Source organism: Corvus kubaryi, unplaced genomic scaffold (assembly GCF_017639235.1).
Source record: "Corvus kubaryi isolate FWS band 111438036 unplaced genomic scaffold, C.kubaryi_AGA036_p1.0 37266, whole genome shotgun sequence".
NCBI lineage: Eukaryota > Metazoa > Chordata > Aves > Passeriformes > Corvidae > Corvus > Corvus kubaryi.
In genome coordinates this window covers 4,011,152-4,038,947 of record NW_024581081.1, presented here as the reverse complement: position 1 = coordinate 4,038,947, position 27,796 = coordinate 4,011,152, and the positions used below count along the sequence as shown (strand labels likewise).

Genomic DNA, 27,796 nt, shown 5'->3' with positions numbered 1-27,796 from the left:
GAATGCAGTAATTTCAGTAAAAAGAAAAGACAGGTATCATTTTTATAATCCATCCTTATTACAAGAGCCATATTAATGCTATGAAATTGTCAGCCATAGTCTAGTCCTTAAATTTGTACTTCTGAAAAGATCACAGAATTTGTTAAAAAAATTACAACAAAACAGGGTATTTCTAACCAGACCTAATTGATACAGAACTGCACAGAGCAGTCATCAGTGCCCTTCTCAGACACTTGCTTCTCTGCTCACAGAAATGTTCCCATCTTTTATGACAGGGCTCTGGTTGTTAATTCTAACACATCTGAGGTGGGGTACTCAACTACATTGGTCCTTCAGGGAGAAGCCTAATGTGAAATACTAAACACTATGGTTTGAAATATACAGTGAAACAAGCATTCAAGAGAGCTTAACTTGTGACTTATGTTTAAATACCTCTAACAATGGTAAACAAGACAAAATTTTGCCAACCAAGATTGTTGTTTTTTTTTTCCTTTGTTGAATCACAAACCATCTGACAACTTGGGCTGATACCACTAATGTAATTCTGTCAAGTCTTAACCAGATTCATCATCAGGAACTGCAAGATCCTTTGGGCTTAAAAGAATTCCCAATTGCAGACTGGACTATAAAAAAAGAATTTTTCATGAAAACCCCTCAAATCCCACAGAGCTTTCTCAATTTACCTAAATGTTAAGATTTCTGGTTCAACAAGTCTCAAAACACAATTTAGCCAGCACAATAGCTTTATTTTACAATTTGAATTATTATACACAATTCAGTAAAAGCTCACAGGAGGAACAGCACAGAGACTTGCCACTTTTTGGTATTTCCTTCAATTAGAGCCAAAGTGCAAGGTCTCCAATTAACTCCCAAGGTAAGAGAACAACACTTGGCTGTTAACACAAGTCATGTTAACACTTAAAATATCTAATTAGTTATTGAAAAGGCCACATCTTCAAATGCAATTAGAAATATTTTAATAAACTTTTGGTTTCTTTTGGTATGATAAATTGCCACACATCCTACAGCTAACAGGTAATGGAACATCATGTTTTCCCAAGGCATGTAAGAAAGCAAACAACACTGCCTCTGCATTATTCTGTAGACCTTAAAAATGAATGCCAGAGAACAACTATTCATGTGGAATTTTATTTCCTTCAGACATGCTGATGCTCTTTGTAACAAAAAAAAAAAAAAAAAAAAAAAAGGAAAAAAGGGATAAAAAAGTCCAATCCAAACTTTTCCATACACAGTATCTTGAGGCACATGTTCCCCTACCTTTAAATGAATTTTTACACAGGCTATATCATGTGTTACAACATTGTTTCTATTTGAAGTTATGGCACATTGACTTTTTGGGGTGAAAAAAATTCTCCTCTGTGTTCAGCTGCTACGATATGGCACAAAGTTAAAAGTTAACACCATGACTAAATACTCTGATGCTTTTTTGCTGGCTTTTTTTGGGGTGCACATAAATAAAAGGCACACTTTTTCTGTCTCCTCTCAAATCATTTATGTAATGTACAAGCCTAACTTCCCAGCACTGCTCCAGGCCTGCTGGCCCAGTGCAAAAAAATATTTAAGTCATCTTCCAGTGCCAGTAGCAGCTTTATATGCTTAACCAATGGCTTTAGTTTAGCATGCTACTTCCACTGTGGTGACTACTGACAACAGGCCAACAGTGTTCCTGAACAAGAAAATTACAAAGCCTAAAAAAAGAAAAAAAGTTAAATTATTTATATTCACTTACATGTCTATTTTCCAGATGTGTTCACAATGTTCAGAAAGTGCACATTTTGAAGTTTTGTTTCAGTATTACAAATGTCCATGACCTCCACATTACAGCAGCGCCACTTGCAACAGTATCATTAAAGAACTGTTCAACCTTTCCATGACTGACCCTCTTCCACAAGAGTATCATGAAAATACAAGAATTTGCTCTTAGCTAGAACTTAGTGTCCATAATGTCTTCAGTACGGTATTTTAAAATATTTGCATTTAACTTTGTACAGCAGTCAGAATTTGAAAAGCAGAAGTTCAGTAGTTTCATTTTTTGGCGCCCATTTTTACTTAAAATATTTTCAAGAATGAAAGTGATCTTACAGCACATGAAGAGCCCTCAATAATAAAAGCTCCACTAAGTATTACACACTGTTAAAAACTTAACAAAACCCCATGAGATTTAGTTACTGATTTGTGAATCCTTACAAAATTACTTTTCGTGATTTAACAACAGATAACATTGATGAATTTATCATATATAAAAACAGCTTAGGTCTTAACTTCAATGGTCTGACAAACATATTGAAACAAGAATATTCTGAGTTAAGACTAGTGCTAAATTTAGCTCCTAAATACAGCTAAATTTAGATTTAAGAGTTTAGATACTCTCAGTTTAATATGCCTTTAAAAAAGGTAAAGTCCAACTTTCAGAAGAGTCTGTAAAACAGCTGTTTCAAGTAAGTCTGAAGGAATTAGGTATTGTGGCTAGAGTTACCATAAATATGTACTACATGCTGACTTGACAAGATTGTGTTAAAAGAAGTATGGGTTGAACCACTACCTTTGAAGGTTCTTGCTTTGGTTATCTTTAAAAAAAAATCTGACTGTTAAAATAACAGTGCAAGTTGCCACATGCCTCTTTCTCGATGTTCTCTTGTCAATTGGTTTTTATTATGTCCACTGCCAGCAATGGACATTCTGCTTGGAAAATCCACCTCCTGCTGTGAAAGGTTTGGCTGAGCCAAATGAAGAAAGTAATTCTGATATCAGACTCAAATGGGAACACACTATTTCATTTAGTTCTTGTTAAGAGTATTTAAAAACCTTCTTCACCTACAGTCTTTTTGAAACACAAGGCACAAATAGAGAGTGGACATTCCAGCAAAAGGTGATTGTCTGAAATTAATAGTCCACAGCAGTCTTCTAGTCGAGCACAATGAAAGATTTTTGCTGTCCAATTCTACGCCACATCTTCTAGATAATCTGCAACGTCGCTTAACTGAGAAATGGTAAGGTCTTGTGTGATGCTTTCAAGCTGGAAAATAAATAAAATTGCAAACTCAGAAATCACACAAACAGTAAGTATTATGTCATGTATTCCTTCATATGCTTTCATATACCTTTTGGCCTCAAGCTTTCAGTGAGATTACTCAATCCTTTGGGAGGTATTCAGACAGATCTTGAGATACTGCGGTAAACCTTTATATGTTGGGCATGAACCAGTTTCAAATACTTTTTACACACCTAGAAAGGCACAGTGAATTGTACTACTGAACAATTGTTGCAGGGTTTGTGTTTTGTTGGGATTTTTAAAATCAGTATAGCATCTAACTTAGCACAGATACTAAGTGTAAAACACAGAACATAACAAATAATGCAACCTTAACATATAACCTAGGAACTTAGGATAATGGCACATTACTTCACAGAAGGCTGGAAACAAAGTCAAGATAAGATCAGAAGAATAAAAAGAACAACAATTTTAAAATAATCATACTTTATCACTGGCATTTGACTCTTCTGTTCCCACAGAAAGTTCATCTATTTCTTCACCGATACTGATGTCGCTTTTTTCTGAGCGATGACTTGTACTAAGAAGAAAGAAAACCATAAGCACAGAAATAAGACTTCCTTATCAAACATCCACGTATGACATTTACTTCATACCTGACATTTGATTGGAATTTCACTTTCTAGCAAGTTAGATGTGAAGTTACTTAAAACCCCATAACAACTAAAGGCTTCCTGCCTATATGAAGCCATAGTAAATACTGAGAAATACTTAGGCCTTGATCATGCAGTTTACAACACCAATACCTCCACATCATAAGCATAAGGCTATTAAATATTTATTACTGACTACTCATGATGCTTTATTTTCCAGATTTTATTATAATTGCATTAATTGCTAAAACAATATTAAGTGCATGGTTCAGAAAAAAAGAAATAAACCTCAAACCGCCTCCACAAAAAAAAATAGTATCATCCGAGAGTTAGCAGTAGGTTTTTCAGGAATTCATTATCCCTATACAAAAAGGGACCTGGCTTGGTTGTTTTTTTAACTTGTAAGTAAATGTATTAAAATAGCAAACTGAAGCTTAAAGCAGTTCAGAAATACTGAGAGATTCCAGTGATAGTGACTGTCTGACATATTATGAAACAATTCAAATATGCTAGTGCATATGCTTATAGTGCATAAAATACTATCCTACTGGGTATCATCCTTCTCTTACCTGTTGAAGTCATCAGCATATTCATCATCATCTCCATTTCCTAAATAAGGTTTAAAAGCTATTAATCAAACAAGTTTTCTCTTCAGGAAACACAAAAAACCCCATCTATTCCTGCACTAAAATACATGGTTTGATGACCAGAAAAAGTGGGAGTAGCTTAAATTACTTATGCAGATTAGAAGGACAAGTTATCTTTGTCATCAATTAATCTCAGTATTATTAACATAAACGGTTTCAAAACTGAACATATGTTTTCAGGACGTTAGCTGCATTGCTGAATACAAAACTTAAATACTTGGCAGCTATATCTTGAGAGAATTCTTCCTTCACACCTTCTTCTTATTGCACCAAAAGCAAGGCAACTTTCAAAGGTGTGGAAGGCAAATAAATATGCCACTGAAAAGCAGTAATACTTATTGCGCTATTTTTACCAAAAATACAAACCTGCTCTTTTTGTAGAAACCTCAAGAACAAAATTCATCACTTGATACTAGTAAATGCATGTACAGAATGAATCAAATTTTTGCTCCATGTGTAAAATATTAATCCATAAGACACCAGTTTTCACTTTTCTGTATTTCTTTAGATCACATCTTGCTCTTAACTACATTAAGCTTCACAATATATGTTAACTAGAATGACATAAGTTAAAGCTGAAGATTTTAGTTCAATATGTGTATTTGAGTTTCTCAGATTCCTTTAAGAAGCTGGGCCAGAATTTATCAGTTCTGGCCAACCAAAAATATCAGAGCTTCCTCATGTTTAGCAGTTACTTGCCTAATTCTAGTGATCCCAGCTTTGCATTCACCAACCGCAGGTCTTTCAAAACAGAGTTTCTATCCAAATCTGTAAACAAAAGCACTTATATCTGAAATTTGACTTGTGACTCTTCAATAAGATCCCACTTACACACACCAACCAAACATTTGTAACAATTATTCTTTTATAACAGCCTTACGTACTTTTATAGTATAGTATAGCAGTATCATATTAAATTTTCAGAGTTGAACTCTGATAACATTCAAAAACTTGAGGAGTAAACAGGGATAATCTCCCACTACTCAGGGATTTACAACATGAAAGCAAATACCTCTAAAGAACTGATACAAATAACTTAAGATGATACAAAGGAGTAAGCCAATTTCAGTTTAAAACTGAGCAGTAGAATTATACACTGCTTTATATACACACAAAAAAAAGGGATGTAGATAAGTATTTCATGCTCCAAAGCATAAAATGCCCCAGTGGTAGCACAATATATCCAAACCAGCGCCATTGCTCACCAAGAAAGCACTACTGTAAAGCACATTACAACCAGAAGGGGGCCACATACTCTATATTTCCATCTGAACGTATAGCTTATTCATTTCATTACAGAAATACCTTCTACAATCATCAAACCACAAAAACATATGAAAACTTACTATCAGACTCCTTTAGCAAAGGTGCACCAGTCAGGGAGCTTAACCCACTTTTTAGAGGTGGTGCATCAGAAAGGGATGCTAGACCTCCTCCTTTATTAGCCTCAGTTTTCCTGTAAAAAACCAAATAAATAAGTACTCCACAGAGCTGTAAAATATGCATAATTGTTTTATTTTCTGTTATCAAATTGTCATAAAACTAGAAAAGCAGTATTAAAGCAAAAAAGAGAAAGGGAAAAGGACTATTCACACTGCAACCTTAAAAGCAGTAGGCAGTTCACTGGCACAAGTGTCAACCACAACATTCACTGAGAAAGTCACATTCTCACCCATGCAAAGACTTCTGCCTGTCTTCTCTCACAGACAGAGTACCATCATCAGCATCACTATTTATGTCTAGGGACCTTTCATCATTCCCACATGTAAATGCAGCCAAAAGAAAAAAGATTCAGATATAAATCAGTACTTTAGTTTGTTTTACATCTAAAAGAGATTACATCTGATGAAGCTATTAATTCTAAGAGCAGTCAGTTCACGGTTATAGGAAGACAGAACTCATTGCATGTTAAAAGTTCCTTTGCCCACTACCTGGTTCGAATTCTATTTACAAGCAGAGGATGAAGAAATGCAAATTAAAAGAGACCAAGATTTTCACATTTAGTATTGCCAGAACTGTTTACTATTTTGATTCTATTCCTATTAATAATGGACATAATTTGAATCATTCATTATATCTAGACCACCAAAATATCATGTGTAACATCACACATTAAAATGCTTCAAAATTTTTAACAATGGGTCAGAGACCTAGAGACCCTCGATCATCTCTCACACTGTCATTAGCAACTCCTTGCTCCTTTTCTCTCCACTGAAACCATCTTAAAGGAACAGGCAAGATTTCAATAAGGAAATTACCTTTTTGCAAAGAAAGCAGTGCTGGCAGCTCTCCTATTTACTTACCCCTTGGGACTTGAGTACACCAGCACAACATACCACAAAGGGAATTCCACCTGAAGAATGTGGGGTTTTTTGCCCTCTAGAAGAGTTGCCAGGAAGGTAAAAATGAACGATTCAGCACACACAGCTCAGCTACAAATAGATTCTAGCTCATTTGTTGTTAACATATTCAGCAAACCTTATTATGGGGTATTACTGTAATAGCTGCATCACAATAACACTATGTGCTACAAAATACTAATTGTATTGACTTACAAATGATTCTGCAACCTCTTCTTAATGTCTGCTAAGCTGGAGCAATTCTCTATTACTTGAGCACAGCAAAAGAACACCATGAAGTGATCCTGCAGCATTTCTCAATATAGTGCTATCTAAGCTAAGCTTCAAGGTAACTCAACATGGTAACACAAAGATAGGTTTTTCAGCTTTGTAACAAAGCTGCTGCACAGTTCAGTCACTAGTTCTTGTTTCAAATGGCATTTTTCAGTCATCAGATTCCACAGATGAACAATAAAACACGTGCTTTGGATGCATCTGCAAAATTGACATACACAGAAGTCACTGAAAACACAGAACTGCACACAAAAGGTGTCGCAACGTGAAGAGGAAACCCTCATCTGTAAGAAAACTTCCTTATTATTACAGCCTATGAAGCCAGTTTAAAGTGGTTTTTGTATTCCTTACAAAGCCGTACAAGTATTTAATGCACTATCCCTGTCACTGTCCACTTCCTTTAGTATAGATCACCACTGCAGCTCTGTTGCAAGAAGAAATGCTGATGTCTGTGCCTCATACATGTTCACTCCACCCAAGAAACAGGCTGAGGATATTAGATACCCTAAATGATGCACCTTAAAGTGACACAGGTTTCTCTACTCATATTACATCCAAGAGATCCCAGAGGACACTGTGCATAGAATAGAACAGAATCATGGAATAGAACAGAATCAGAGAAATGAATACTTCAGAAACAAAATGTTACAGATCTAAACACAATTGCAAATAATCAAGTAACAAATAGCTCTCAAAGGCCTGCAAGCATACAGAAGATAAAATAAACCACATATTAAGTAGAACATCTATGTTACCTACCAGCCGTAAGTTCTTTCTGGTTTGGGTATAGGGTCATCAAAGAAAGAATCTCCCTCTACATCATCTTCATCCATAACTGGATCACTTTTTTCTTTGGTATTCAAGTCTTTGTTTTCTAGTTGAGGATCTAGTTTTGCTTCATTAGGCAGAAAATGAATACTTCTTTTGCTTGCTTCCCCTGATGAGACACTTGTATCACTCTGAATCTTGTCAGCAGCCTTGAAAGATAAAGAATGGAGTAAGTACTCATGTCACATAATACTCTAAGTGTATACATAAATGCCCAACACATTACATACACCTAGCATCACTTTTTAAAATATTACCTCAAATTCCTGAGAAGTACTAATAAGTTTATTAGTATCATCAAGGATCACACCAGAAAAAAGTTGTTTCATTACTTTAGAAAGTGTTCTTTATTGTTGCTGCCATTAAAATCTTTTGTTCCATCCTGTGCATTGCTATGCTATCTACATCACTTCTATTATAAAAGCAAACCATTTAAAAGTATCCTGGTTATCAAATAAAGAAATCTATAGACAGACTGATTCTTATGCTTTATTCATGTTATTTCACAACACATCAACAAACAAAGGTTCCTAGTTACAGCCATTGCCTTCAAAAGAAATCAATTTAAACCCATGAAAATTACTCTAAGTTCCATATTAAATGGTAATCTCTGCAGTATAGTATCAGGTTTTAAAGTAATAAGCATAAGAAAACTGCAGTTACTGATATATTCTCTCTTCAAATACTAAAACCAAAACTGACAATAGTGAGATTTTAAAAGTACATAACTTTTAGTCTTTTTCTAATGCTTATGGCTCACACCTACAGTCTACAATGTAAGGACAATTCCATGTGCAACCTTTAACATCAAGTCATACAACTCAAGCTGTAACTTAGCATGGTTTTTTGGCCCAAAGAACAATACTCTAATTTACCTAGATAATCAAGGTGCAGTGAAAGAAAAATGTTTTTCTATTACCACCTAGCAAGGAGTACTGATACTTTTACTTTCTCCTAGACTTACTAAAATTAAGCCAGTAAAAGATTTATTACATTAGCTTCCTTTCTACAAACTAATAGCAGCACAGTTTTGAAACAAAACAAAAAGTATTATTTAATCCAGATAGCCAATATGTAGGTTGTACTGTCTGAAGTACTTTTTTTATCAGTCGTTAATTTTCATTTGGAAGGCTGAAGCAAAATTTTCAAACTAAAGGCCATGAAAGTTAAAATCACCTTGGTAGGTCTTTTTCACACCAAGGTTATTTTATCTCAGTCACAGAATAACATTCAATTGCTGGAAATAGCTCAGTTTTTGAGGGCAGGAAAAAGTACTTAAACCTGTAAGTAGTAGTAATAAAAAGACTTTAATTTCCTATCATAGAGGAACAGAATTGTTTTTGAAAATTACAAGCTTAATAGCCTGACTACAATAAATGGGAACCTACAGCTACTTTTCTGTTCTGGGCCCTGAGGGAACAAACTGCTACTATGTCAAAGTATAAGCACAACAGCTAGTCTTTGCTTGGAATCACATATATGAAAGTTTTGCTGAAGTGGAACAAATACTTTCAAATTGCAGATCATTTACATGACTGCTGTCATATCTGCAGTTTCATAGGAGTTCTCTCTTTTACTCATCTCATGTATGTTACAAAGCTTTTCATTATATATAATCTTACCTTATTTGGTATAGAGTGTGCACTTGACCGTCCATCAGATGATTTTGATGTGGGGCACTGGCTGTCACTTAGAACTGGAGCCACCTAAGAAGTTTCAAATAAGCCCTTATTAAAAATATATATTTAATTTTGTAATAACTGGCACTGGTGAGGTCGCATCTCAACTACTGCGTTCAGTTTTGGGCCCCTCACACTAGAAAAGCTATTGAGGTGCTGGAGCACGTCCAGAGAAGGGCAACAAGGTTCCTGAAGGAGATAGGAAACATGTCCTAAGAGGAACGGTTGAGGGAGTTAGTATAAACAAGAGGAGGCTCAGGACGGTTGTAGTGAGGTGGGGACCAGTGTCTTCTACCATGCCTGCAGTGAGAGGTCTAGAGGAAATGGCCTTAAGATGAGACAGGGGAAATTCAGATTAGGTATTAGAAAAAAAAAAAGTTTCATTGTTACAGTGGTCAGGCACTGGAATAGGTTGCCCAGAGGGGTGGTGGAGTCACCATCCTTGGAGGTGTTCAAGAGGCATCTGGATCTGGTGCTGGGTGCTGTGGGTTAGGGGTTACAGTGATGGTGCTATGCTGATGCTTGGACTGGATGATCTTAAAGGTCTCTTTCAACTTCAGTGATTCTCTGATTCTATGATAATTGCATCCAACAAGAAATAAGGCTACCATCTGCACTCCCACAGTTTGCAAACCCTGACACCATGTGTGGGAAGACAACTGACAGAAGAACTAGAGAAAACTGGGAAGTTGTAGTTACACACAGTATGGAAATCACAGGATGAAATGCAGCTGCTACTTCCTGGATGGAACGTAGTTGGCCTGCATGAAATACATTCCACGATGATTCCACACAGCAGGTAGCCCACATCCCCAAGCACACTCTAAGAGGGATGAAACAGGGTGGAGCAGAGTGAAGACTCTGCATCCAGGCTCTGCAGTAATCCTTGCAAGGACAACAACTTGATGGTACCATGTAACTGGCAAAACACAGAGCAGCTGTCAGCCAAGGCAGATGGAGACCTTGTCTTGCTGCTGTGAACCAGCAACTGTGGCAAACTCTACTCAGATGATAATGAAACAACGCACACCTCCATCCCAAAGTTACCCACCTCCAAGGTACAACCACCCCTCACTGAGCATGCGCTCTGTATTTTACTGACTGTTCTTAAAGAGTGAAGCAAGAGAATTTTACACCATTCATTAACAAAAGTGTGTATGACTACCAGTCACTCAAGCTCCAACTAAATGTAAAGAAATAGTATAAAAGTTAAGAACAGGGAGAAGTTATGGAAGATTCCATCATAACTTCTGGGATCAGCTGACAAGCTGAACCTGTCTTCTCCACTACTGGGGTGCCCTTTGGGTAAGGACCATATTCGATGCATGCTGAGCAATTATCTTGAGCTAGCTTTTATTGGTGGTTAGAGCTTGTCTGTATATTGCTTTAAATACATTTTTTCAGTCTGTTGTTATCACTGACAATCTTCACACCTCAGCCTGTCACAATTTTCTCTTATCAGTGTGATTATCAATCAAGTGTGTTACTCCGTAAACTATTCAGCGCAAGTCCTTCCTACCAGCTGCCAGCAGCACAGACCATGCTCAGCTGAGTGAGGAGATCCAGGAGGGGCTCTCCCTTTCTAAATTGTCCTAAGGGATTTGACTCCGATACAGTGCCAGCACGTGTGCCTCTGCAAGTCAGCTGAACAGCCTACCATGCAGTGGACTGCTCACTGGAGTCCCCATAACAGGACACGGACAGACTGGCCAGGCACAAGGGTCTTGGCTTTCCTGGGGCATTCCCAGACTGATCAAACACCAAGGGCTCAAGGAAAACCCCCTTCTGTGTGACAGAAAATTGCTATTAAGAAGTCTATGACAACTCCTTCTGAACTTCAGCTTTCTTTTGAACACTGAATGCATCCTGGGTGTAGAGAACTTTCTTTCAAGTCACAATCAAATGCTATTGGTTGGGTTTAATTCATTTAATCAACATATTAATTATCTATTCCATTCAAATACTACTGTCATTGCCTTGAAGCAGTTCAATACTTTGATATATTTAATTTTAAGTACATATGTTTTCAGAAGACCTTTAAGGCTTTTGACAAAACTCATTTGAGTCTTTTCAGGTCATATTAAAATTAGAAGTATGCCAAGGAAAACAGGTACAGATAACAGTGTTATTAAACCACACCAGAAATTAGAAAATAAGTGACACAGTGTTATGTGTCATTTATCTACATTCACTCCGTGCTACTATGTTGTAGCAGAATATTAATAAAGAGCCCTAGGGTGGTATTAAAAGTAATAATCATAAAGTTATCTCTTATCTCTCTGATAAGTTGAAGGCATAATATAATAAAGACCTGAAACACTATAATAGTACAACAATAGCCAAGTGTTTGTAATTTCAGTTTATTTTTCATCACTGAAAAAAAATGAATAAAGAATTATAAAGAAAGACATTCCAAGTTAATATTACTTACTTCTCCACCACCTGGAATCTTTTTCTGCTGACACTTCCTAACAACCTCCAACAACAGGGGACCACCCACAGTACCTTCTGCTTCTGTAATTCCCAAATCTCGGGCTAAGTTTTCTCGACCATCAAGGCCATTTAGCTGGGGGACAATAGAAAAAAAGAATCACAACACAGAAATAACTGTCAGAAAACAAAATATGTATCTTGTAATATAAAAAAGTCTTATTTAACACAGCTCTATTTTGACTAAACAGTGATTATTTATGACTTCTTGTTCCTTGTGGACTAAAGTAATAAAATCATAGAATCACTCAGGTTAGAAAAGACCCTTAAGATCATCAAGTCCACCACTACACCATGTCCCTAAGAGCCACATCTACACCTCTTTTAGATACCATCTATTGCATAATTTACTTCTGATCTGTACCTGAACTTGTCACAGATCATGCAAAGTTGTTTTAAATATGCAAGAAGCCATCATTAGCACACTTTGGGATTTAAGAATTTATATGGCCAAGTTACTTTAGCCTATTACATTTAAGAGTGGATCCAATGACACCCAGCCACTGGTTCCAGCAAATTCATGGATGATGGGGAGTTGCCATTCCTGTGCATATGGAACTACATTTGCATAGGTCAACACTTAGTTTCGGTCCCTGTTCCACTTTAAAAACAACAGGGGTTTGGACAGAAAAAGGGATGAAAGCAATTTGGTATCATCCAAAAAACCCCAACAACACTTTCTCAAACTCAACTTCACACTATAGGAGAAGCAGAACGCTACAGCAAACCCAGGTTGGTTAGCACAACCCCAGATGGCAAAACTGCAAAGGGCACCAGTTTATCTTATCTCTTATGATCATATAGTGACACTTCCTATCAGAACACTGGTCAAGCAAATACTGAAGTGAGCCACCACTAGTGAAACACACTGAAACAGTGACTAAAGAGACAGTACAAGAAACTGCTCAGAGCCAGGAGCTAGTAGAGAAAGACAAAGTCAAACCTCTCAGCACTATACACAGCAGTCTTGGCCAGCTTACTTAACTTTGGCCAAATTTCCTTTATGCACTGCAATAGGTGAAATGGACACACTTATTGGAAAACAGAAGGGGGTGTTTCAAAGAGCATGAGATGCCTTTACAGTGCAAATGAAGCATTGCTCCCCAGAGTGAGCGGCAACACAACACAAAGCGTGGCTGGTTTTGTTTCTATTTGGTAGCATGAACATGAATCTTTGTACAGATGTGTTCTGGTAATAAATCAGCTAATTTAGCTAAGGATATTTGGCAAAGAACACAGTTGTATGGGATTTTCTTTGAATAAGCCCCTAAAAAGAAACATGAAGTTCTGAGAAATAGAAGTCAACTAATTGATCGATTTGAAAAAACTGGATTTTTATAATATTAAATATTTAAACTGACTTCAAGAAAAAAAAAGTACTTGAGATGTAATGAAAAATTCTGCCATGAAATGAAACTGCTTTAAACCCAAAATTGTTATTAAAACCTTTATATCATAAAAAGAGACAAAGGGACAAACATGATGAAAACCCTCTAATTCAGTATCTAAAGCCTTAAAGCAATCAGTTGTGCCATGTGATCACTGTATTTCCCTCCCCACTGAACTATTCTATTCAATCACTTTTTGTCAAGTATATCTGTACTAAGTCCTTTGTGTCACTGAAATTTCTCTCAAAGTAGCTGACTGACATTATTTTAATTTTCATGTAACAATACCAACTTAATATTATGACATAGTAAAGTTAGTGGCAAAATGTTGCAGGAGTATGCAGGATTTGTATACTATTGTATGATCCCACAAAAATTATCAGCTTGTTAATTGAAAATTAAATTATTATCTAGCATTGATTTTGATAAAAAGAAATAGTCATATTAGCCCACTTTCCTGAAAAATGTGTCTTTATGACACTAGGTACCTTTTACAGACAAAGCATTAAAAAAATTATTTTTAATAGACACAAGTAAGTGGTTTAAACAAATCTGCCATAGCTTCTGCATTCATTGCCATGCACTTCAAACAGTGAGCATAGCATACAAACAAAACCAGTATATCTTACTGTGCTTGATTCAGGCTGAAAAACAGCTAAAGTAAAATCAAGATTGAAAAATCGTAGAAATTCTGCAACAAGACCTGCTACCAAGCGACCTAAAAAGAAAATGAGAAGACTTAAAATACACCAGTTATAAAAATATCTTATGTCAAAGATTTAACATTAACACCAGCACACATGGCTCCAGTATGGACATAGTTTAGACATTGAGCGAACTACCACCTCATAGCAAGTTTGTATACCAACTCTCTAATTTCGAACTCGGATGTTGTATCAAAATCATTTTAGCCAGTAATACTGCAAGAGCATACAGATTGCTTACAAAATTCATGTGCAGCATATTTTTTTAAACTATTCAGCTGTTTTAAAAACATCGCTTTGACATTTGTCATATATGTCCATTCACTCCTGGACCTCTACTCCTAGTTTTCACTGGTTACTCTTTCTATTGGTCTAGAATGTCTCTGAGGTAGCACAACCGTAAGTCATCATGAAATATTAATTTCAATGCATTAATCACCTTAGTCAAAAACTAAGGCTTTTATTGCAACTTCAGCGATATTAACTTTAAAAATTATAGACTTAATTCTATTCTGAATGAGTAGTAATTAGGACACCTGAAAGAAACAAAAGCATACTTAATTTCATGGAGACTGTACTGTTAATAAGATTCAAAGATTTAATCCTTTGTCTCCTCTTTTTATTACCTTGAGAAGTATATACTGAACAAAGAACTTACCATCCTTTGTACCTAAAAAACTTTTCAAGCTTTCATTTACCAGAGGTGCTTTATTCTGTCAAAAAGCAAAAACCAAACAGTAATTAATGTCATCTACATGCTAGCAAGAAACTGAAAACCACAGCAAGATAGTGTTTTGGTCTACTCTGCTCCGCAATGATGCCCTGCCTATGTAATTCACTTCTTAAAAATCTACCTTTGTATTAATTCTACAACTACAAGTAAAAGCTACGTAGCAATAAATTTATTTAGGCAAATTAAATTTGTTTCGGAGCTAAAGTAATTTCACCAAAATTCTTAATAGCATACTGATTTTTTTTTTTTAATCTAATGACTGAAGAGGTAAGCTAAGTAGTTAACTTCCCAAGCTGCTCCTCTAATATAGTGCAAAGTTTAAGGCAATTCAGTCCAACCTTTTAAAAAATGGAAATTTACAAATCTTCCAGATGAAGTGTGGACCATACTAATTACTAGTACACAAATCAATACTAATCTTCTATTAATTAAAAGACCTTCAAAGAAATAATGAAAATGTTTTTTTCTCCCTTGTTAGATTTGCCCTCTTCAATTTTTAAACAGAAATAAATCAATATGCCATGTCTGGGTTTGTCAAAATCGTTCTGGGATTTTTCAAAACAAATTCTAAATGCCATTTTTAAGATGGAATCAATATCCTGGGTAAGAAAAGGATCAGTTATAGGTATTTATCACTACAGTTGCAAATGCTAACACAGAAGAAAGTGCTACCTGAAAAAAGGAAATCTTGCTTAATATTTAAGAATTCAGAGTAGTGGTAAGTATTAATGTATCACCAGTGTCTACAGTATAAATTTAAAATATCATGATACGTGTAAGCTTTTTGAGAAATGGTGAGCTGAAATGTACCGCAGCAAAACTCTCCAGGTAGCATGGGAGGTTGTTCTCTGGGTGCTAATATGCTGAAGCTTCCCATAAAGAGATGGTACTGTTCTTCCATATCACCCTTCCATCATGCCTTCCTCAATGATCTTTTGTTAAATTTCTAGAATATGGAATCGCATATCATAGAATACCTACTTCCCCTCCTTACTAACATCCCAATATTGTCTGTTTCAGTTAAGCATTTTCCCAGAAAAAGCACAACCACTGAACCAGTAGAGGAATAAAAGAGTTTTTCACTCCTCTCCTTTTGAAGCAGAGAGGCTGGACATACAGCATTCTCTACTCCCTAGTTCTAGAAAATACAATGACAGAGCAAAGCTGGCAGTAGAAGAGGTCACAAAACTGGTATCTCTATACCACAGCAGTACTGTTATGCAATCATGATAGTATCCCATTCCCTTAATACTATTATATTGCCAAAGTATCAGTACATAGTCCATCTCTTAATTAAGAGTTCATCCTTAAGTGTTAAAGCAAATTACCCTGAAGCAAGTCTACAACATCCTTATGGGAAATACCATAAGCATTAGCACACTTGGCATTTTACTGCATTAAACTGCTTTCACAATGCACTTGTCAAAAAACCCCAGTATAATATTTTCAATTTCAAAAGACATTATTCTGATTTGACAAAATCTCGATCAGTCAAGTAGGTATCTTTTTTAGCAGATGTATTTGATGGAGAAAATATTTTGTTATTCTGGTCAACTGGACAGAAGCCATATAAACCTAGCTGAGACAGACACTTAAAATTATAATATCAAAAGGCTATTTAACAATTCCTGGTTTTAAACATCAGGAAACACCCTGATAGTCCTGTTTTGTGTTCTTAATGCATCGTGTTCTTATGCAGAAATACATCTTTTTATCTTGCTACATTTCACAAACAGAAAGTATTAAAGCTATTATATTTAATTCTACATGAAGGATATTTTTTCTTTCTGATTTATTTTTTAAGGTTCTCTTACCTCCACTTTCTCTTGTTCTTCTAATGCCAAAAACACAGCTGCTCGTAACTCTGCCTGCCAAATTAAAAAAAAACATAGCATTTCTACAAGCACTGTTTTGCCTATGCACATAAGATGCAAAGAGCTAGCACGTAGCTTTACAGCTATTTGTTTCTCCTCAAGCAACTTGGCATGGACTGTAATCTCTATCAGTGCAATTAAAACACTTAAGATTACAGGCAATGTGACTTCAGGCAGAGAAATAACAGTTTCCAGTCTGAGAACAAGGCAGGGGGCAGCACAATTTGCTACAAGACTTCCAAAATTATTTCTTTGTACATAAAAAGATTCCAAAGTACCTACATTATCTCCTTTTCTTTGTACATAAAAAGATTCCAAAGTACCTACGTTATCTCTTATTAGTTTCTGCCAAGAGTTAAACATCCATCTCTCTCAGGCAGCTTCAAAACACCTACCCTTCATTTGCAATTCATTCAGGAAATATGAACAAATAGGTCATAATAACCCATTAAAAAACTAAACATTAAGATATACAAATTCCTATGATTTCTTGTCAGAGTACACTCAAAACCCCAGAACTTCTCAAGGAAAAGAACAAGATCAGTCATTCAAATACACCTGGTAGTAATGTTTTACCTACCCAATTCTAAATACATTATTATAAAGAATCAGAATTCTTCTAAGGACTACTTTGATTATTGAAGCTTAAGCCTTGCCTACTTTTAAAAAATTTTCGTAAGCACTACAGTTCTACTTTTTCCACTGAACGTGCCAAATGGATAACATACATGTGATGAAGTAGTTTGCCACTTTAATCAACTCTTAATCTGACATTTTGAAGTAAATCAGTAGATAACACTGCAGTAATAAACTATAAAAGACAGTATACTAAAGTTTTCTCAACAGAAAAAAATAGCAGAATTTAAAACAAAGATTTATTTCCAACACTAATAATAAGACCAATATGAAGAATGTCTGGACTTTCTCATATATATTACAAGAGGTACTAAACATGAAGTAACTGTTCCCTCCCATCAAAAAAATAAAACCGAAAGTAACTGCCCACCCAAAACAGCCCCAACAAAGCAAAAAAAACCCAAACCCAACAAAACAAAAAAAAACCCCAAACATCAAAACCAAACCAACCAAATAAAAAAAACCCACCCAAAAAACAACCAAACAAAAAAAAACCCCAAACACCTTTCATGGGAAAAACAAACACTTTCTTTTTAAGGAACCCCCTGTTTGGACACCTTTTTGAAGGACAAAAAATAATGCAAAAAAGCTAAAAGAATTTCTCACCAAAAGAAGAGTAAAATGCTTACAATAATTATATGCAATGGTCATACTGACAATGCAATCACATTTTTTCAGTTGCTGGGATACAGCATTCAATCAGAAAATCCTTTTATAAGCAGCTAATTTATTTATTATTCTTACCTTCTTTCAAGTGTTGCGGTACAGTTGTAAATCAGTAAGACCTTTTACACACCCCATTAACCTAAATATTTTTCTTACCAAATCAGTTTTCATTTAACTTTGCAACCAACAGCTAATAACTTGTTTATTTAGTCTTATGTCACTAAGATAAACCTGAAACGGTTGCAAGGCTTTATCACTTACGCCACAGAAACCAAATGTATTTGCATAAGAGGATAATAAAAATACCAAAGCATTCCTGACTGGCTATTGCAACTGTTCAAAATAAAACACACCAGTCAATAAATGAATGAATGTGAGTAATGGCAAATCCCCCTAGAGGTCTGGATCATGGGACTGGAGAATAAAGTTGTCTGAAAGTAGCTGCCAGTACATCAGCTAATCCAGAGTCTGACCTCTTTTGAGATTCTGGGACAGTATCACAACTGTCTTTTTTTTTTTTTTTTCACTTAACTGTGATTGTTTGTCTGCTTCACTCCTCTAGATTCAATCCAACGGCTTTTAATTACTAATAGAGGAGCTTTTCTTCCTCTTCTTATTCATTTAATGACACATGGTCAATTTCTCCCAGATGTTACCATTCCCTGTGAATAGCTGGTTCACCTTTATTTATTTTAGTGCCCAATTAAGGTCAGGAGCTGATCACCAGAAGACAATACCACTGGTATTTACATCTCCCTTTAGCTTACCTGCATTATCTAGAATACCACCCTAAAGCCTTTCCACAGATAGACAGTCCCACAACCGACCCTCCAATCCTGTGAGCATCCCAATGTTTGAAGTAACACTTTCCTGTACTATCCCAAGGAAAGTTTACACTACTACAACAACATACTGACTGTCATATTTTGAGGTCGGTACTGCTCAGATCATAGCAAAAGATTCTCAAAGTATCATCTCAATAAATTTAGACAGAGAACCTTACACCAGAATTTGTGTGAGGTTAAAGCAGTAATTCTCAACTTCATGCAGAAGAACATAAAAAGCAACAATAACAAAGCTGAGGCCAGAGGAGTAATCACCCTACTAAAAGATGAATCATACTACACCAGTAGGATGGACAATGTCATATAGGCTTTTCAAGACCTGAAGCCAGTCACAGAGAATTTGAACACCAGAGTCTGAGATCACTATCATTAAGTATGGCCACAGCAATTTGCTCCCACCAGCAGATTTGAAGGTTTATATAACTACACAGATTAATCCATTTACAGTGTTCTTCTTACACTTCTTTTGTTTTTAATGAGTATGAATGGTTTGCATTTGTCTTTGCCCCAGTACCCTTTGGCACCAGCCCACTCTGTGTTTCATACATTGTTACAATCAGATCTTGTCATTTTCCACATTTCCCTATTCCACACTGCCTCATTCTCCTAGCAGTTTTCAACGTAATCCAAACACAACATGGAGAATTTTATACACCATCTAGTAGTAAAGCAGACCAAAGCTTGATATTCAAATTCCCCACCCATATTCTTTCTAAGTCTTCAATAAAATAGGATTATGTCAACAGAGACAGATGTTGATGAGTAAGTGTCTATGACTTTTACATCCATCAAGCCTACAGACTTCTTTCTCAGACTGTGAAAGACACCCATTCTCTTCTATCCCTAAGTAGTTTTATCAGGCAAGAGCTCATGTCAATGAAACAGCAATTTGGTTTCACTGAACTTAGCTAAAACAACTAAGGCTAACATTGTATATGACAAATACTGTCTGTGTTAGAGAAATGTATGGGTCAGTGTTTTGAAACAAAACCACATTTCCCCTTTTCCTTCCAGGCATTTACACCTATCAGACAACACTGTTTATTACTGAGTGCTGTACTACAAATCAGAAATTGCAGTCTATGAAAAAAGCATCTTTTCTGCACTGAACTGTAGTACTCCTCTTTAGGACCTGGGTAAGTTTACCCTGTTCTAGATAGAGACCGTTGTACACATATCTTAAGTACTGTCCAGGAAAACAGCTCCTTCAATCTGCAGTTCCCTGGAAAAGGGGTAACAGTTCTTACTATCTCAAGAGCTCGCCAAACACACTTTTTAGGTGGCATCTAAAAAAATGCCTATCTAATTTGGAAATATGCCCTTAATAGGAAGACAACAAGCACCTACATTAACAAGGTTATTGGTCTGATTGAGTAGTATGCTTGTAAAGCCATCCACAGCAGCTCACATAGCAGATACAGGATGAAAAGTGAAAGGATAAGATAGAGACCATTCAGGACTGAAAGATGACCTGTAGCCTGTAACTACCTCCTACTTGCAGACTCCCAAAATGTATAATACTTAGCATGTCCACGGAATTTCTGGGGGGTTTTTTGGTAGTATTTGTCCTTGATTGTGCTGGAATATATTTATCCAGGACTTAAACAAGAGATCTGACTTTCTTAAGACAAAACTTGAGACAGTGTTTTCCAACAGGAAAAAACTTCAAACTCATTTCTACACCTCAAAGCATGTAGGCACATCAGTGACCAAGATGATTTCTTACAATAAGCACAGACTCTGGATATGGCTTATTCCTTGCATTCTGTCTCCTTTGTACAGCTACACAATTCACTTGCAATCCCAATATCCCAACACCTTCCAAAGAGATCTCATAAAAATAATTTTTTTCCTATCAAACTCTCTTCATACTTTCTATTCCTGGGGCAATATTTCATATGAATGAGGAATGGTTTTCCAACACTGATCTCCAAATGCTGTGGAATACTGGTAAAAAAGTGGGCACTTTAGCTTCATAAACTGCTTTGCATCTATTGCATAGTTGAGTATGACATTGTCTGCTAGCTAACAGAGCCTTGCTGTCTGCTTCATGCATCTCTCAACATTTCTACAAACCCTTAGAGTTCTGCAGCTTTTGCAAAGCAAGTCCTGGGATTTTTTTTCATCCAAGATCCATTAGCAGAAACCATAATATAAATTTCAGCCTGCCAAATGCATATGGTACTACCTGTCTCAACCCACTTCAGCAGCTGAACATAGTTTTTGAAGCCAGTACAGGCTACTTTGTGTATTCCCTAAGAAACAAGGGGTAGGCAAGTTCAGCAAGTGTCAAACACTTACTTCAGACACCTGCAATGGGCCAGCTGGAGGTACAAAATCTCCTGCAAGCTTGCACTCACAAATCATTATCAAGATGTGCATCAATGGATGGTGTGGTTACATTCGTGTTTAGGGCAGTGAAATAACTGAAGTAATGCATAAGATTTTGCAGGATAATGCTCAGAGATCTTCCAGGCAAAGCACAGGGATGTGTAATTGCCATCTGAGTAGTGCTGTGGAACAGCCCCATGGGTGTCCAAGCATAAACAATCTCTTGAATATGTAAAATTCAGTGGCACATGGGCACCTTTCTGCACAACTCTCAGCATCTCCACTTCCTAATGCCAAAAGAACTGTCATACACCTTGGTAGATACAGAGCAGAAGCACTACCCTGGAAAGAGAAATGGCAGAACATTGAGCTGTTTTAACTGCTGGTGATCAACCCAGGCTAAACTTCTGTGAGCACCGCGAAAAAAACCTATACCAGTCTATATGCATCACAAATCCAAGGCTGGTGCCAAACCATAACCAGCAATTTCTCTACCAATATTAGTCACTAGTACCCTCCCTGTCATCTCCATCTGCAAAATCTGTAAAGGTTCTCATTCTTGAGCATTCGGTGGGTATACTCTCCCCCTCGGCCTGCTAAACTTTGAAATCTTGGCTAAGTGACATAAAGGATTGATTGTGCACATACCTGCACAAATGAAGTCTGGGACTAGGAGTGGAACCAGTCATATTTAGACTCCTCTATGAGAATATAATGAGGACCATATTGACATTTAAATATTGAATTTAAGTTAATTTGAAACAATTAAAAACTGTTATATTTGACTTATAAAACTAAAAAGAAATAAATGTTGCATAAAAAAAAAAAGATTCTGCGTGAATCCAAGAAATAAGTTGATTTTCTGGTATGAACTGCTTTAAAACAAACAACACATCACAACACGCAGAAAACGGGAGCTTACACTGTAGTGCCCAGCATGCTCATTGTGACAGTTAATAATTCTAAGACATTTAAAAGCATTGTTCATTCTAGTACATGGATTGAAGATGCAAAAGCAAACAGGACAATTTTAACTGACCTGTGCACATGCAGTTAACAGCTCATATTAAAAACTAGTACTTTTATCCTCTCTAACATCACATCATTTGCCCATACCTCAGCTGTCTAGGTTTTGAAGCAAATTAGTAAGAAATTAGCAATACTAGCTGGCCAAAAGCTTTACTATGCATATGACATTAGGAATGCTAACCCCCCTCACATAACTGTAGCAACAGCAAATTCCAGAGAAGATGCAAAATTCAGGTAATATAAACTTAAATTATTCCAAAAGAAGAGATTAAAAGATATAAACCAATACAAAACAAGATAACAAACAAACACACAAGAAGCATAATGGCTCCTCTTGCTCAGATGACGACAGCTTCCCTAGGAGAAAGATCACATTCTCTTCAAGACAGAACACCCCTATTTGTACACACAGAAACAGTGATAATTTTCACTTAAGTACAAATATCTACAGTTATAGATGTGTTTACAGAATTTATTAGAAAGCTGTCTTATTCATCAGACTAATTCCAATGATTAACAAACTATATCTAGTATACATCTGTACTATATACATATATGTGTGTGTGTATATATATATATATATATATACACACACACACATATTGCAGCTTAGAGAATACAGGAAATCCTCAAATGCAAGCAGCAAACACATTTATACAACTTCCAGTTTTCACAATATTACTTTATTAATTACTCCAGTGCTCAAACTTTAAGACAAATACAAAAATCATGAAAAAATTTTTTAAATGTCATATAAGTAACATTTTTTCAGCTAAGTAATTTACATCAACAATGTACCCAAGAAATTAATCTCAAAATAAGAATAAACTAATAAACTGCAACCCATTATAAAATCATGTTTTATTAGAGAACTAAATTATGACACTAAGTTTCTTTCTAAAAATTACTCTCATTATGTTACAAAATGTGTGACAGTCCGATACATTCCATCCACTAAAATAATTCCCCTTGAATTCTAATCCTTCCAGAGATGTCTTTATCTATAGTGCTTCATACCAATGCAGCTATACATTGACTACATATTTTTCTCCTTAATGTAGCTACTTCAATAAATCACAAATACATTATTATAGCTTTCTGGCCTCATCCATCTTGAAAAATGGTCATTCTAAAGTATAAAATAAGCAATGGTTTGGATAACACGTAAATGTTCAGTTCTAACACATAATAAAAAAAATATTGACACACAATAGATAAACACTATTGAACAAAACTATGTTTAATTAATTTTAATTAAAGGGTAACTGCAACTCCTTTAGTGAGTGGTATAATCTAATTTAAATTAAAAGATGACAGTTTAAGAAGGCTTGTTCAACCTTAATTCTTCCAGCAATGGGCTTTTTGTCATGTAATAGTAGACCAAATTCTGTAAGTCATTAACACTACCAATCAACAGTCATCAAACTCACATGCCAATTAAGGTTTACAGCTAAGAAAAAAAACCCACCATGAATTCCTCTGGTCAACACCCTTAGCCATAAGCATCCCAGTTATTAAACATTAATGCCTTGTATTAAAGAGAGACATACTCCGGGGCAAGGAGGCTGCAGTTTGTATTTTTCTACGTCATTTGCCTTAATGACACCTTACACAATATTGGATATCACACACTTTAAGCATTATAGAATAGTGAACTACAACAAATGTATTTACACAAAACTCAATGGACTGGCAACCATAGTATGAAAATTTACATACTACACAAAGGCGGGAATTAAGAAACAACAGTTCATTAGCTCAGTGTGACCCAATTGCCTTATCATTCCTTTTTTAATTACAATTTTATTATCACCATACTTGCATTGTTTAACAGTATGTGAGTGGCTAACAGGTGGCCCAAAAGGCCTGTCTGACATCTATTAGAAAAAGGTCTCGCTACTCAGAACACAGTTCTATGAGAGAGAACCTTCATTCACTTACAGAACTTATATAAGGATCATCCATTTGAAAGGGATGAACAACATGGTTTTGAATATTATTTTGCTGAAAAGTATGACTAGTTCAAAATGCAGTAGACTTGAAAGTACGCACACAAAGATGCTCTCACTTCCATAAACCACTTCAGTTGTTGAACTGTTCTTGAAATATCAGCAGTGACCATCCATCCACCTGTGGAGACTTAGAGCACTGTGGATAAACACCCCCATCCTTGACCTGAAAGCTACACTTCATGTCTCCTCTAGCCTTGAAGGAAACGCATTTATTTTTAGGCTTCCATACCTGTGTTGATCTCTGTTATGCACAATAATTATTGCTGGGAACTTTTTAACTTGAACAAGAATCCATGGAACCAATTTTCCTACTCTTTCTGGCACAAGCTCAGGCTGCACCATAGACTCAGAAGTAACGTGCACTCCACTATCTTCAGTATATTTTCTTAACATAGCATTATTTGTTCCCTGTAAGCAGGCGGCATCCCCAGACAGCTTCCAGAGTTAGCAAGCCTTCAAGGCACAGCTGAAGCAACCCACACTCAAGAAGAACAAGTGCTTAAATAGCGACCCACAATAACTCCCGCTTGAAACTTTCAGTAAGGGCTTTCCGTATCGAAGCAGGGGTTAACTTTACCCATTCCGTCCCGCACCGCCCGGCTGCCCATCGCTTCCAGCCAGTTTGGCGGCAGCAAGGGAGCTCTTGCGGCCACACGGTACCTGCGAGGGCGAACGCGCACAGCCGGGGCCGGGCTCCCTGCGGCGGCCCCGCACTCCCTTCCCTCTGCCCGCCGGGGGATCCCGAATTCCCGCGGCCGCGGGGCAGTGCGACGGTCAGGCCCCGGGCCCTCGTACCAGCTCCACCACGAGCGGCCGGGGAATACCACGGAGAAAGCAGGCGCCACCGCCAGGCCGCGACGCCGAGGGAGCGCCCCAGCCGGGGACACCGGCTGGAAGCGGGAGTGAGAAGGGACGAAGCTCGGGAAGCCTCAGTCCTCCCACACTCCGAAGGGCCGCGAGCCGCCGTCAGCGCCAACGAACGCTCCCCGCCGGCGGGAGGCTCTTCTTCGCCCACCTTAATCTTATTGAGCACCCCGCTGCTCTCCAGCGTCTGCACCAGCAGGTCCCGCAGCTCCGTGTCCTCCTCCGCCGCCGCGGCCGCCATCTTGCTTCTCCCTGACAACCGCCCAAACCGCGCTAGCGGCGGGACCGGCCCGGCAGATTCGCCGCCGCCGGAGGCACCAGCCTAGAGCAGACCCGAGGGAACGCGGCGGACCGGGCCGGTGACCGCCCTCAGCACCGCCCCGAGAGCGGACGCAGAGAAGCCGCGGCCACCCGGCGCTTTTGCCGCACGCTGAGCCTGGAAACTGCGGCGGCGAACGGACAGCGCGGGCGGCGGGCGGGAAGTTCAAAGTGGGGGCGGCGGTAACGGCTGAACCGCGCCCGCAAACGGCCCCTCAGATCCTCCCTGTCCCTCCCTTTCTCCCGCCACGCTCGAACCCAAGGAACCATTCGAGGAGCGGCTGAGCTCATTTGGTCTGTTCGGCCTGGAGCAGACTGAGGGGAGATCTCATCACAGTCTACAACTTCCTCGTGAGGGAAGCAGAGGCACGCAGCGATCTCTCTGTGGTGATCAGTGACAGAACCCAAAGGAATGGCATGAAGCTGAGTCACGGGCGGTTTAGGTTAGATATTAGGAAAATGTTTTCATCCAGAGAGTGGCTGGACACTGGAAGAGGCACCCTAGTGTTCCTCAGGAAAGTGGTCACAGCACCAAGCCGGTCAAAGTTCAAGAAGCGCTTGGACAACACTCTCAAGCCCCCCTCTCCTACACCTGGCAGCTGCAGCTGCTCTGTATTCGGGCTGAAGGAGTGAACAGCCCCCGTTCCAGGGCCACGCTCGCTCCAGCAGCTTCTGAGGGGGGCAGCTACCCCAGGGCAGCAGTGGGCTCCGGGCTGCTCTGCTGCCCACAAGGGCACCTGGCGCTGCACAGCACCAAAAGGGGCTCCTGGAGCCCTTGTTTCGTAACAAGCATGTTCGTTGTTGCTCCTCAAAACAAAAAGTATAAAGCTTTATAAATTGTAATGCTTATTCTGCAGCACTACGTGGCATTTTTTCCACGCTGAACTGCTTATTATTTTTCGTGAAGTCCAATATATGACAAGTAATTTTGTAAGTTAGGAATGCTCCAAGGGAGCATGTACAGCTCTGGGGCAACGCAGGGCGTTCTGGAAGCTGATTTAAAAACATATGCACCGACTGTTCAGGGATGCTCTAAAGACTCGGCCAAGCCTGTGAGGACAGGTGTCCATCATTCCACCCCACTGCTGCTGAACACATGGGAGATACTGCTGGAGCCCCATGCCCATTCATTCCCACAGCTGCCCAAAGAATATTGTGTTGCATTCTGAAGTCCTGAAGCTTGGAAACATTAGCAGTCTTTCACTTCAGTACAAACCTGTGTTAAACCCACAACACTGTACTTAAGCACTTAAGACAACAATTCTTTCCATTTAATTTTTCAAAACCGTGTCAGAAACATAAACAAATAGTAAATGGAGAACCATAATGTCTGGTATTACAGTTATTTTTATTTGTCCACTAGATTTCCAAACTTAATAGAAAAACAGAAACCACTTGAAAAAATATTTGATAGAGTTAAAGGAAAGGTGGAACAAAGGAAGAAAAATCAGTAGACATAGCAGGTAGTTTATAATTTGTAAGATTCATTTCAGCATTTCACTAACAGTGCCTTCCAGCTTTCAAATACATACATAATATTTTGAATCCGTTCTACAGATAACCCTTTCTGAGCTCTGCAAAATACCAGACTGTTATACAGCTAAATATCTACCAGCTTGAGGGCAGCAAAGCACAGTCCAGTGTCCTATTGCAATGTACTCAAACTGTCTCAAGTTTGAATGAAATGTTGCCATTCTGAATGCATGTAATTCCCAAGTCTAACTGTGGAAATCATAGAAACACATAACTACATGCTCTTAACACAATTTAAATCAAATTTAAACTTTCAAAATCATCCATGGACCAAGTCTATTGACTTAAAATTAGGACATGAGAATATACACGTTCCGAAATGTGTACATCTGCTCATAGTGCTGTAAATGTTTCCTTACCGCATTTTTAAGAATAAAGTCTAGCTGGATTTGTTTGTTTTATTTGTGCAATGGGAATAATCAAAGCAAAACAATGCATAGTGTCAGGGAGACAAAATTTGAAAGTCTCTATCTTGATTTTTAAATCCTAACATAAACTGCTGAAAGCTGGAGAAGTGTATTCTTTTGAAGTGTTTCAACTCATTTTGCATCGTTTTTTTTTTCAGGCCACACATTTCAACATATAAACATATAGAAATCTAGGATACTACCACATTTGTTCAGAATTTTCTGAGGAGAATGTAATTTTCATGAAATCTAAAAGAAACTTTTCAAATATCCTGACATTTCCTCATTTTTTCATAGCATCATGAGTGCTAACAGGCAGCAATCAGGAGATAAAAGTCAATAGAGAAACAAAAGATCATAGTAGACAGATAAACACTAAACAGAAAATCGTAAGGAGATGATTATCCAATGTAGCTGTCCATTGTTTATCTTTCCGTATTTCACAGACATTCTTTTTAATAACAGCCTCCATTAACATGCACTATTTTATGATATTGTAACATAAAAATGTGG

General features: G+C 37.5%; 1 protein-coding gene across 2 annotated transcripts; it reads right to left on the bottom strand.

The window, feature by feature from the left end:
- Positions 1–725: 725 nt before the first annotated feature.
- CEP43 (centrosomal protein 43) lies at positions 726–25,470 on the bottom strand. Of its 2 annotated transcripts, XM_042025111.1 has the most exons (12): positions 25,177–25,470; positions 16,583–16,636; positions 14,694–14,748; positions 13,961–14,049; positions 11,885–12,019; positions 9,397–9,480; positions 7,706–7,923; positions 5,660–5,769; positions 5,013–5,081; positions 4,236–4,275; positions 3,500–3,593; positions 726–3,037 (listed from the first exon to the last, which is right to left on the bottom strand). In XM_042025111.1, exons 1-12 carry the CDS (start codon positions 25,264–25,266, stop codon positions 2,963–2,965), a joined length of 1,113 nt encoding a protein of 370 aa, XP_041881045.1. In that variant the 5' UTR covers positions 25,267–25,470; the 3' UTR covers positions 726–2,962. The 2 variants fall into 2 exon arrangements, with proteins under 2 accessions (XP_041881045.1, XP_041881046.1); XM_042025112.1 differs by lacking the exons at positions 13,961–14,049; positions 14,694–14,748; positions 16,583–16,636 and having other exon boundaries at positions 25,177–25,469.
- Between the last annotated feature and the right edge of the window lie 2,326 nt (positions 25,471–27,796).

What these genes read in the sequence shown, in the direction of transcription:
- CEP43 (XM_042025111.1), bottom strand. Translation starts at nt 25,266, where the DNA reads ATGGCGGCCGCGGCGGCGGAGGAGGACACGGAGCTGCGGGACCTGCTG. An exon ending in AAGAACAAGAGAAAGTGGAG is followed by an intron (nt 14,749 to 16,582) that starts GTAAGAGAACCT and finishes GCTTTTTGACAG; the next exon opens with AATAAAGCACCTCTGGTAAA. An exon ending in CACACTCTATACCAAATAAG is followed by an intron (nt 7,924 to 9,396) that starts GTAAGATTATAT and finishes TTATCTTTCAAG; the next exon opens with GCTGCTGACAAGATTCAGAG.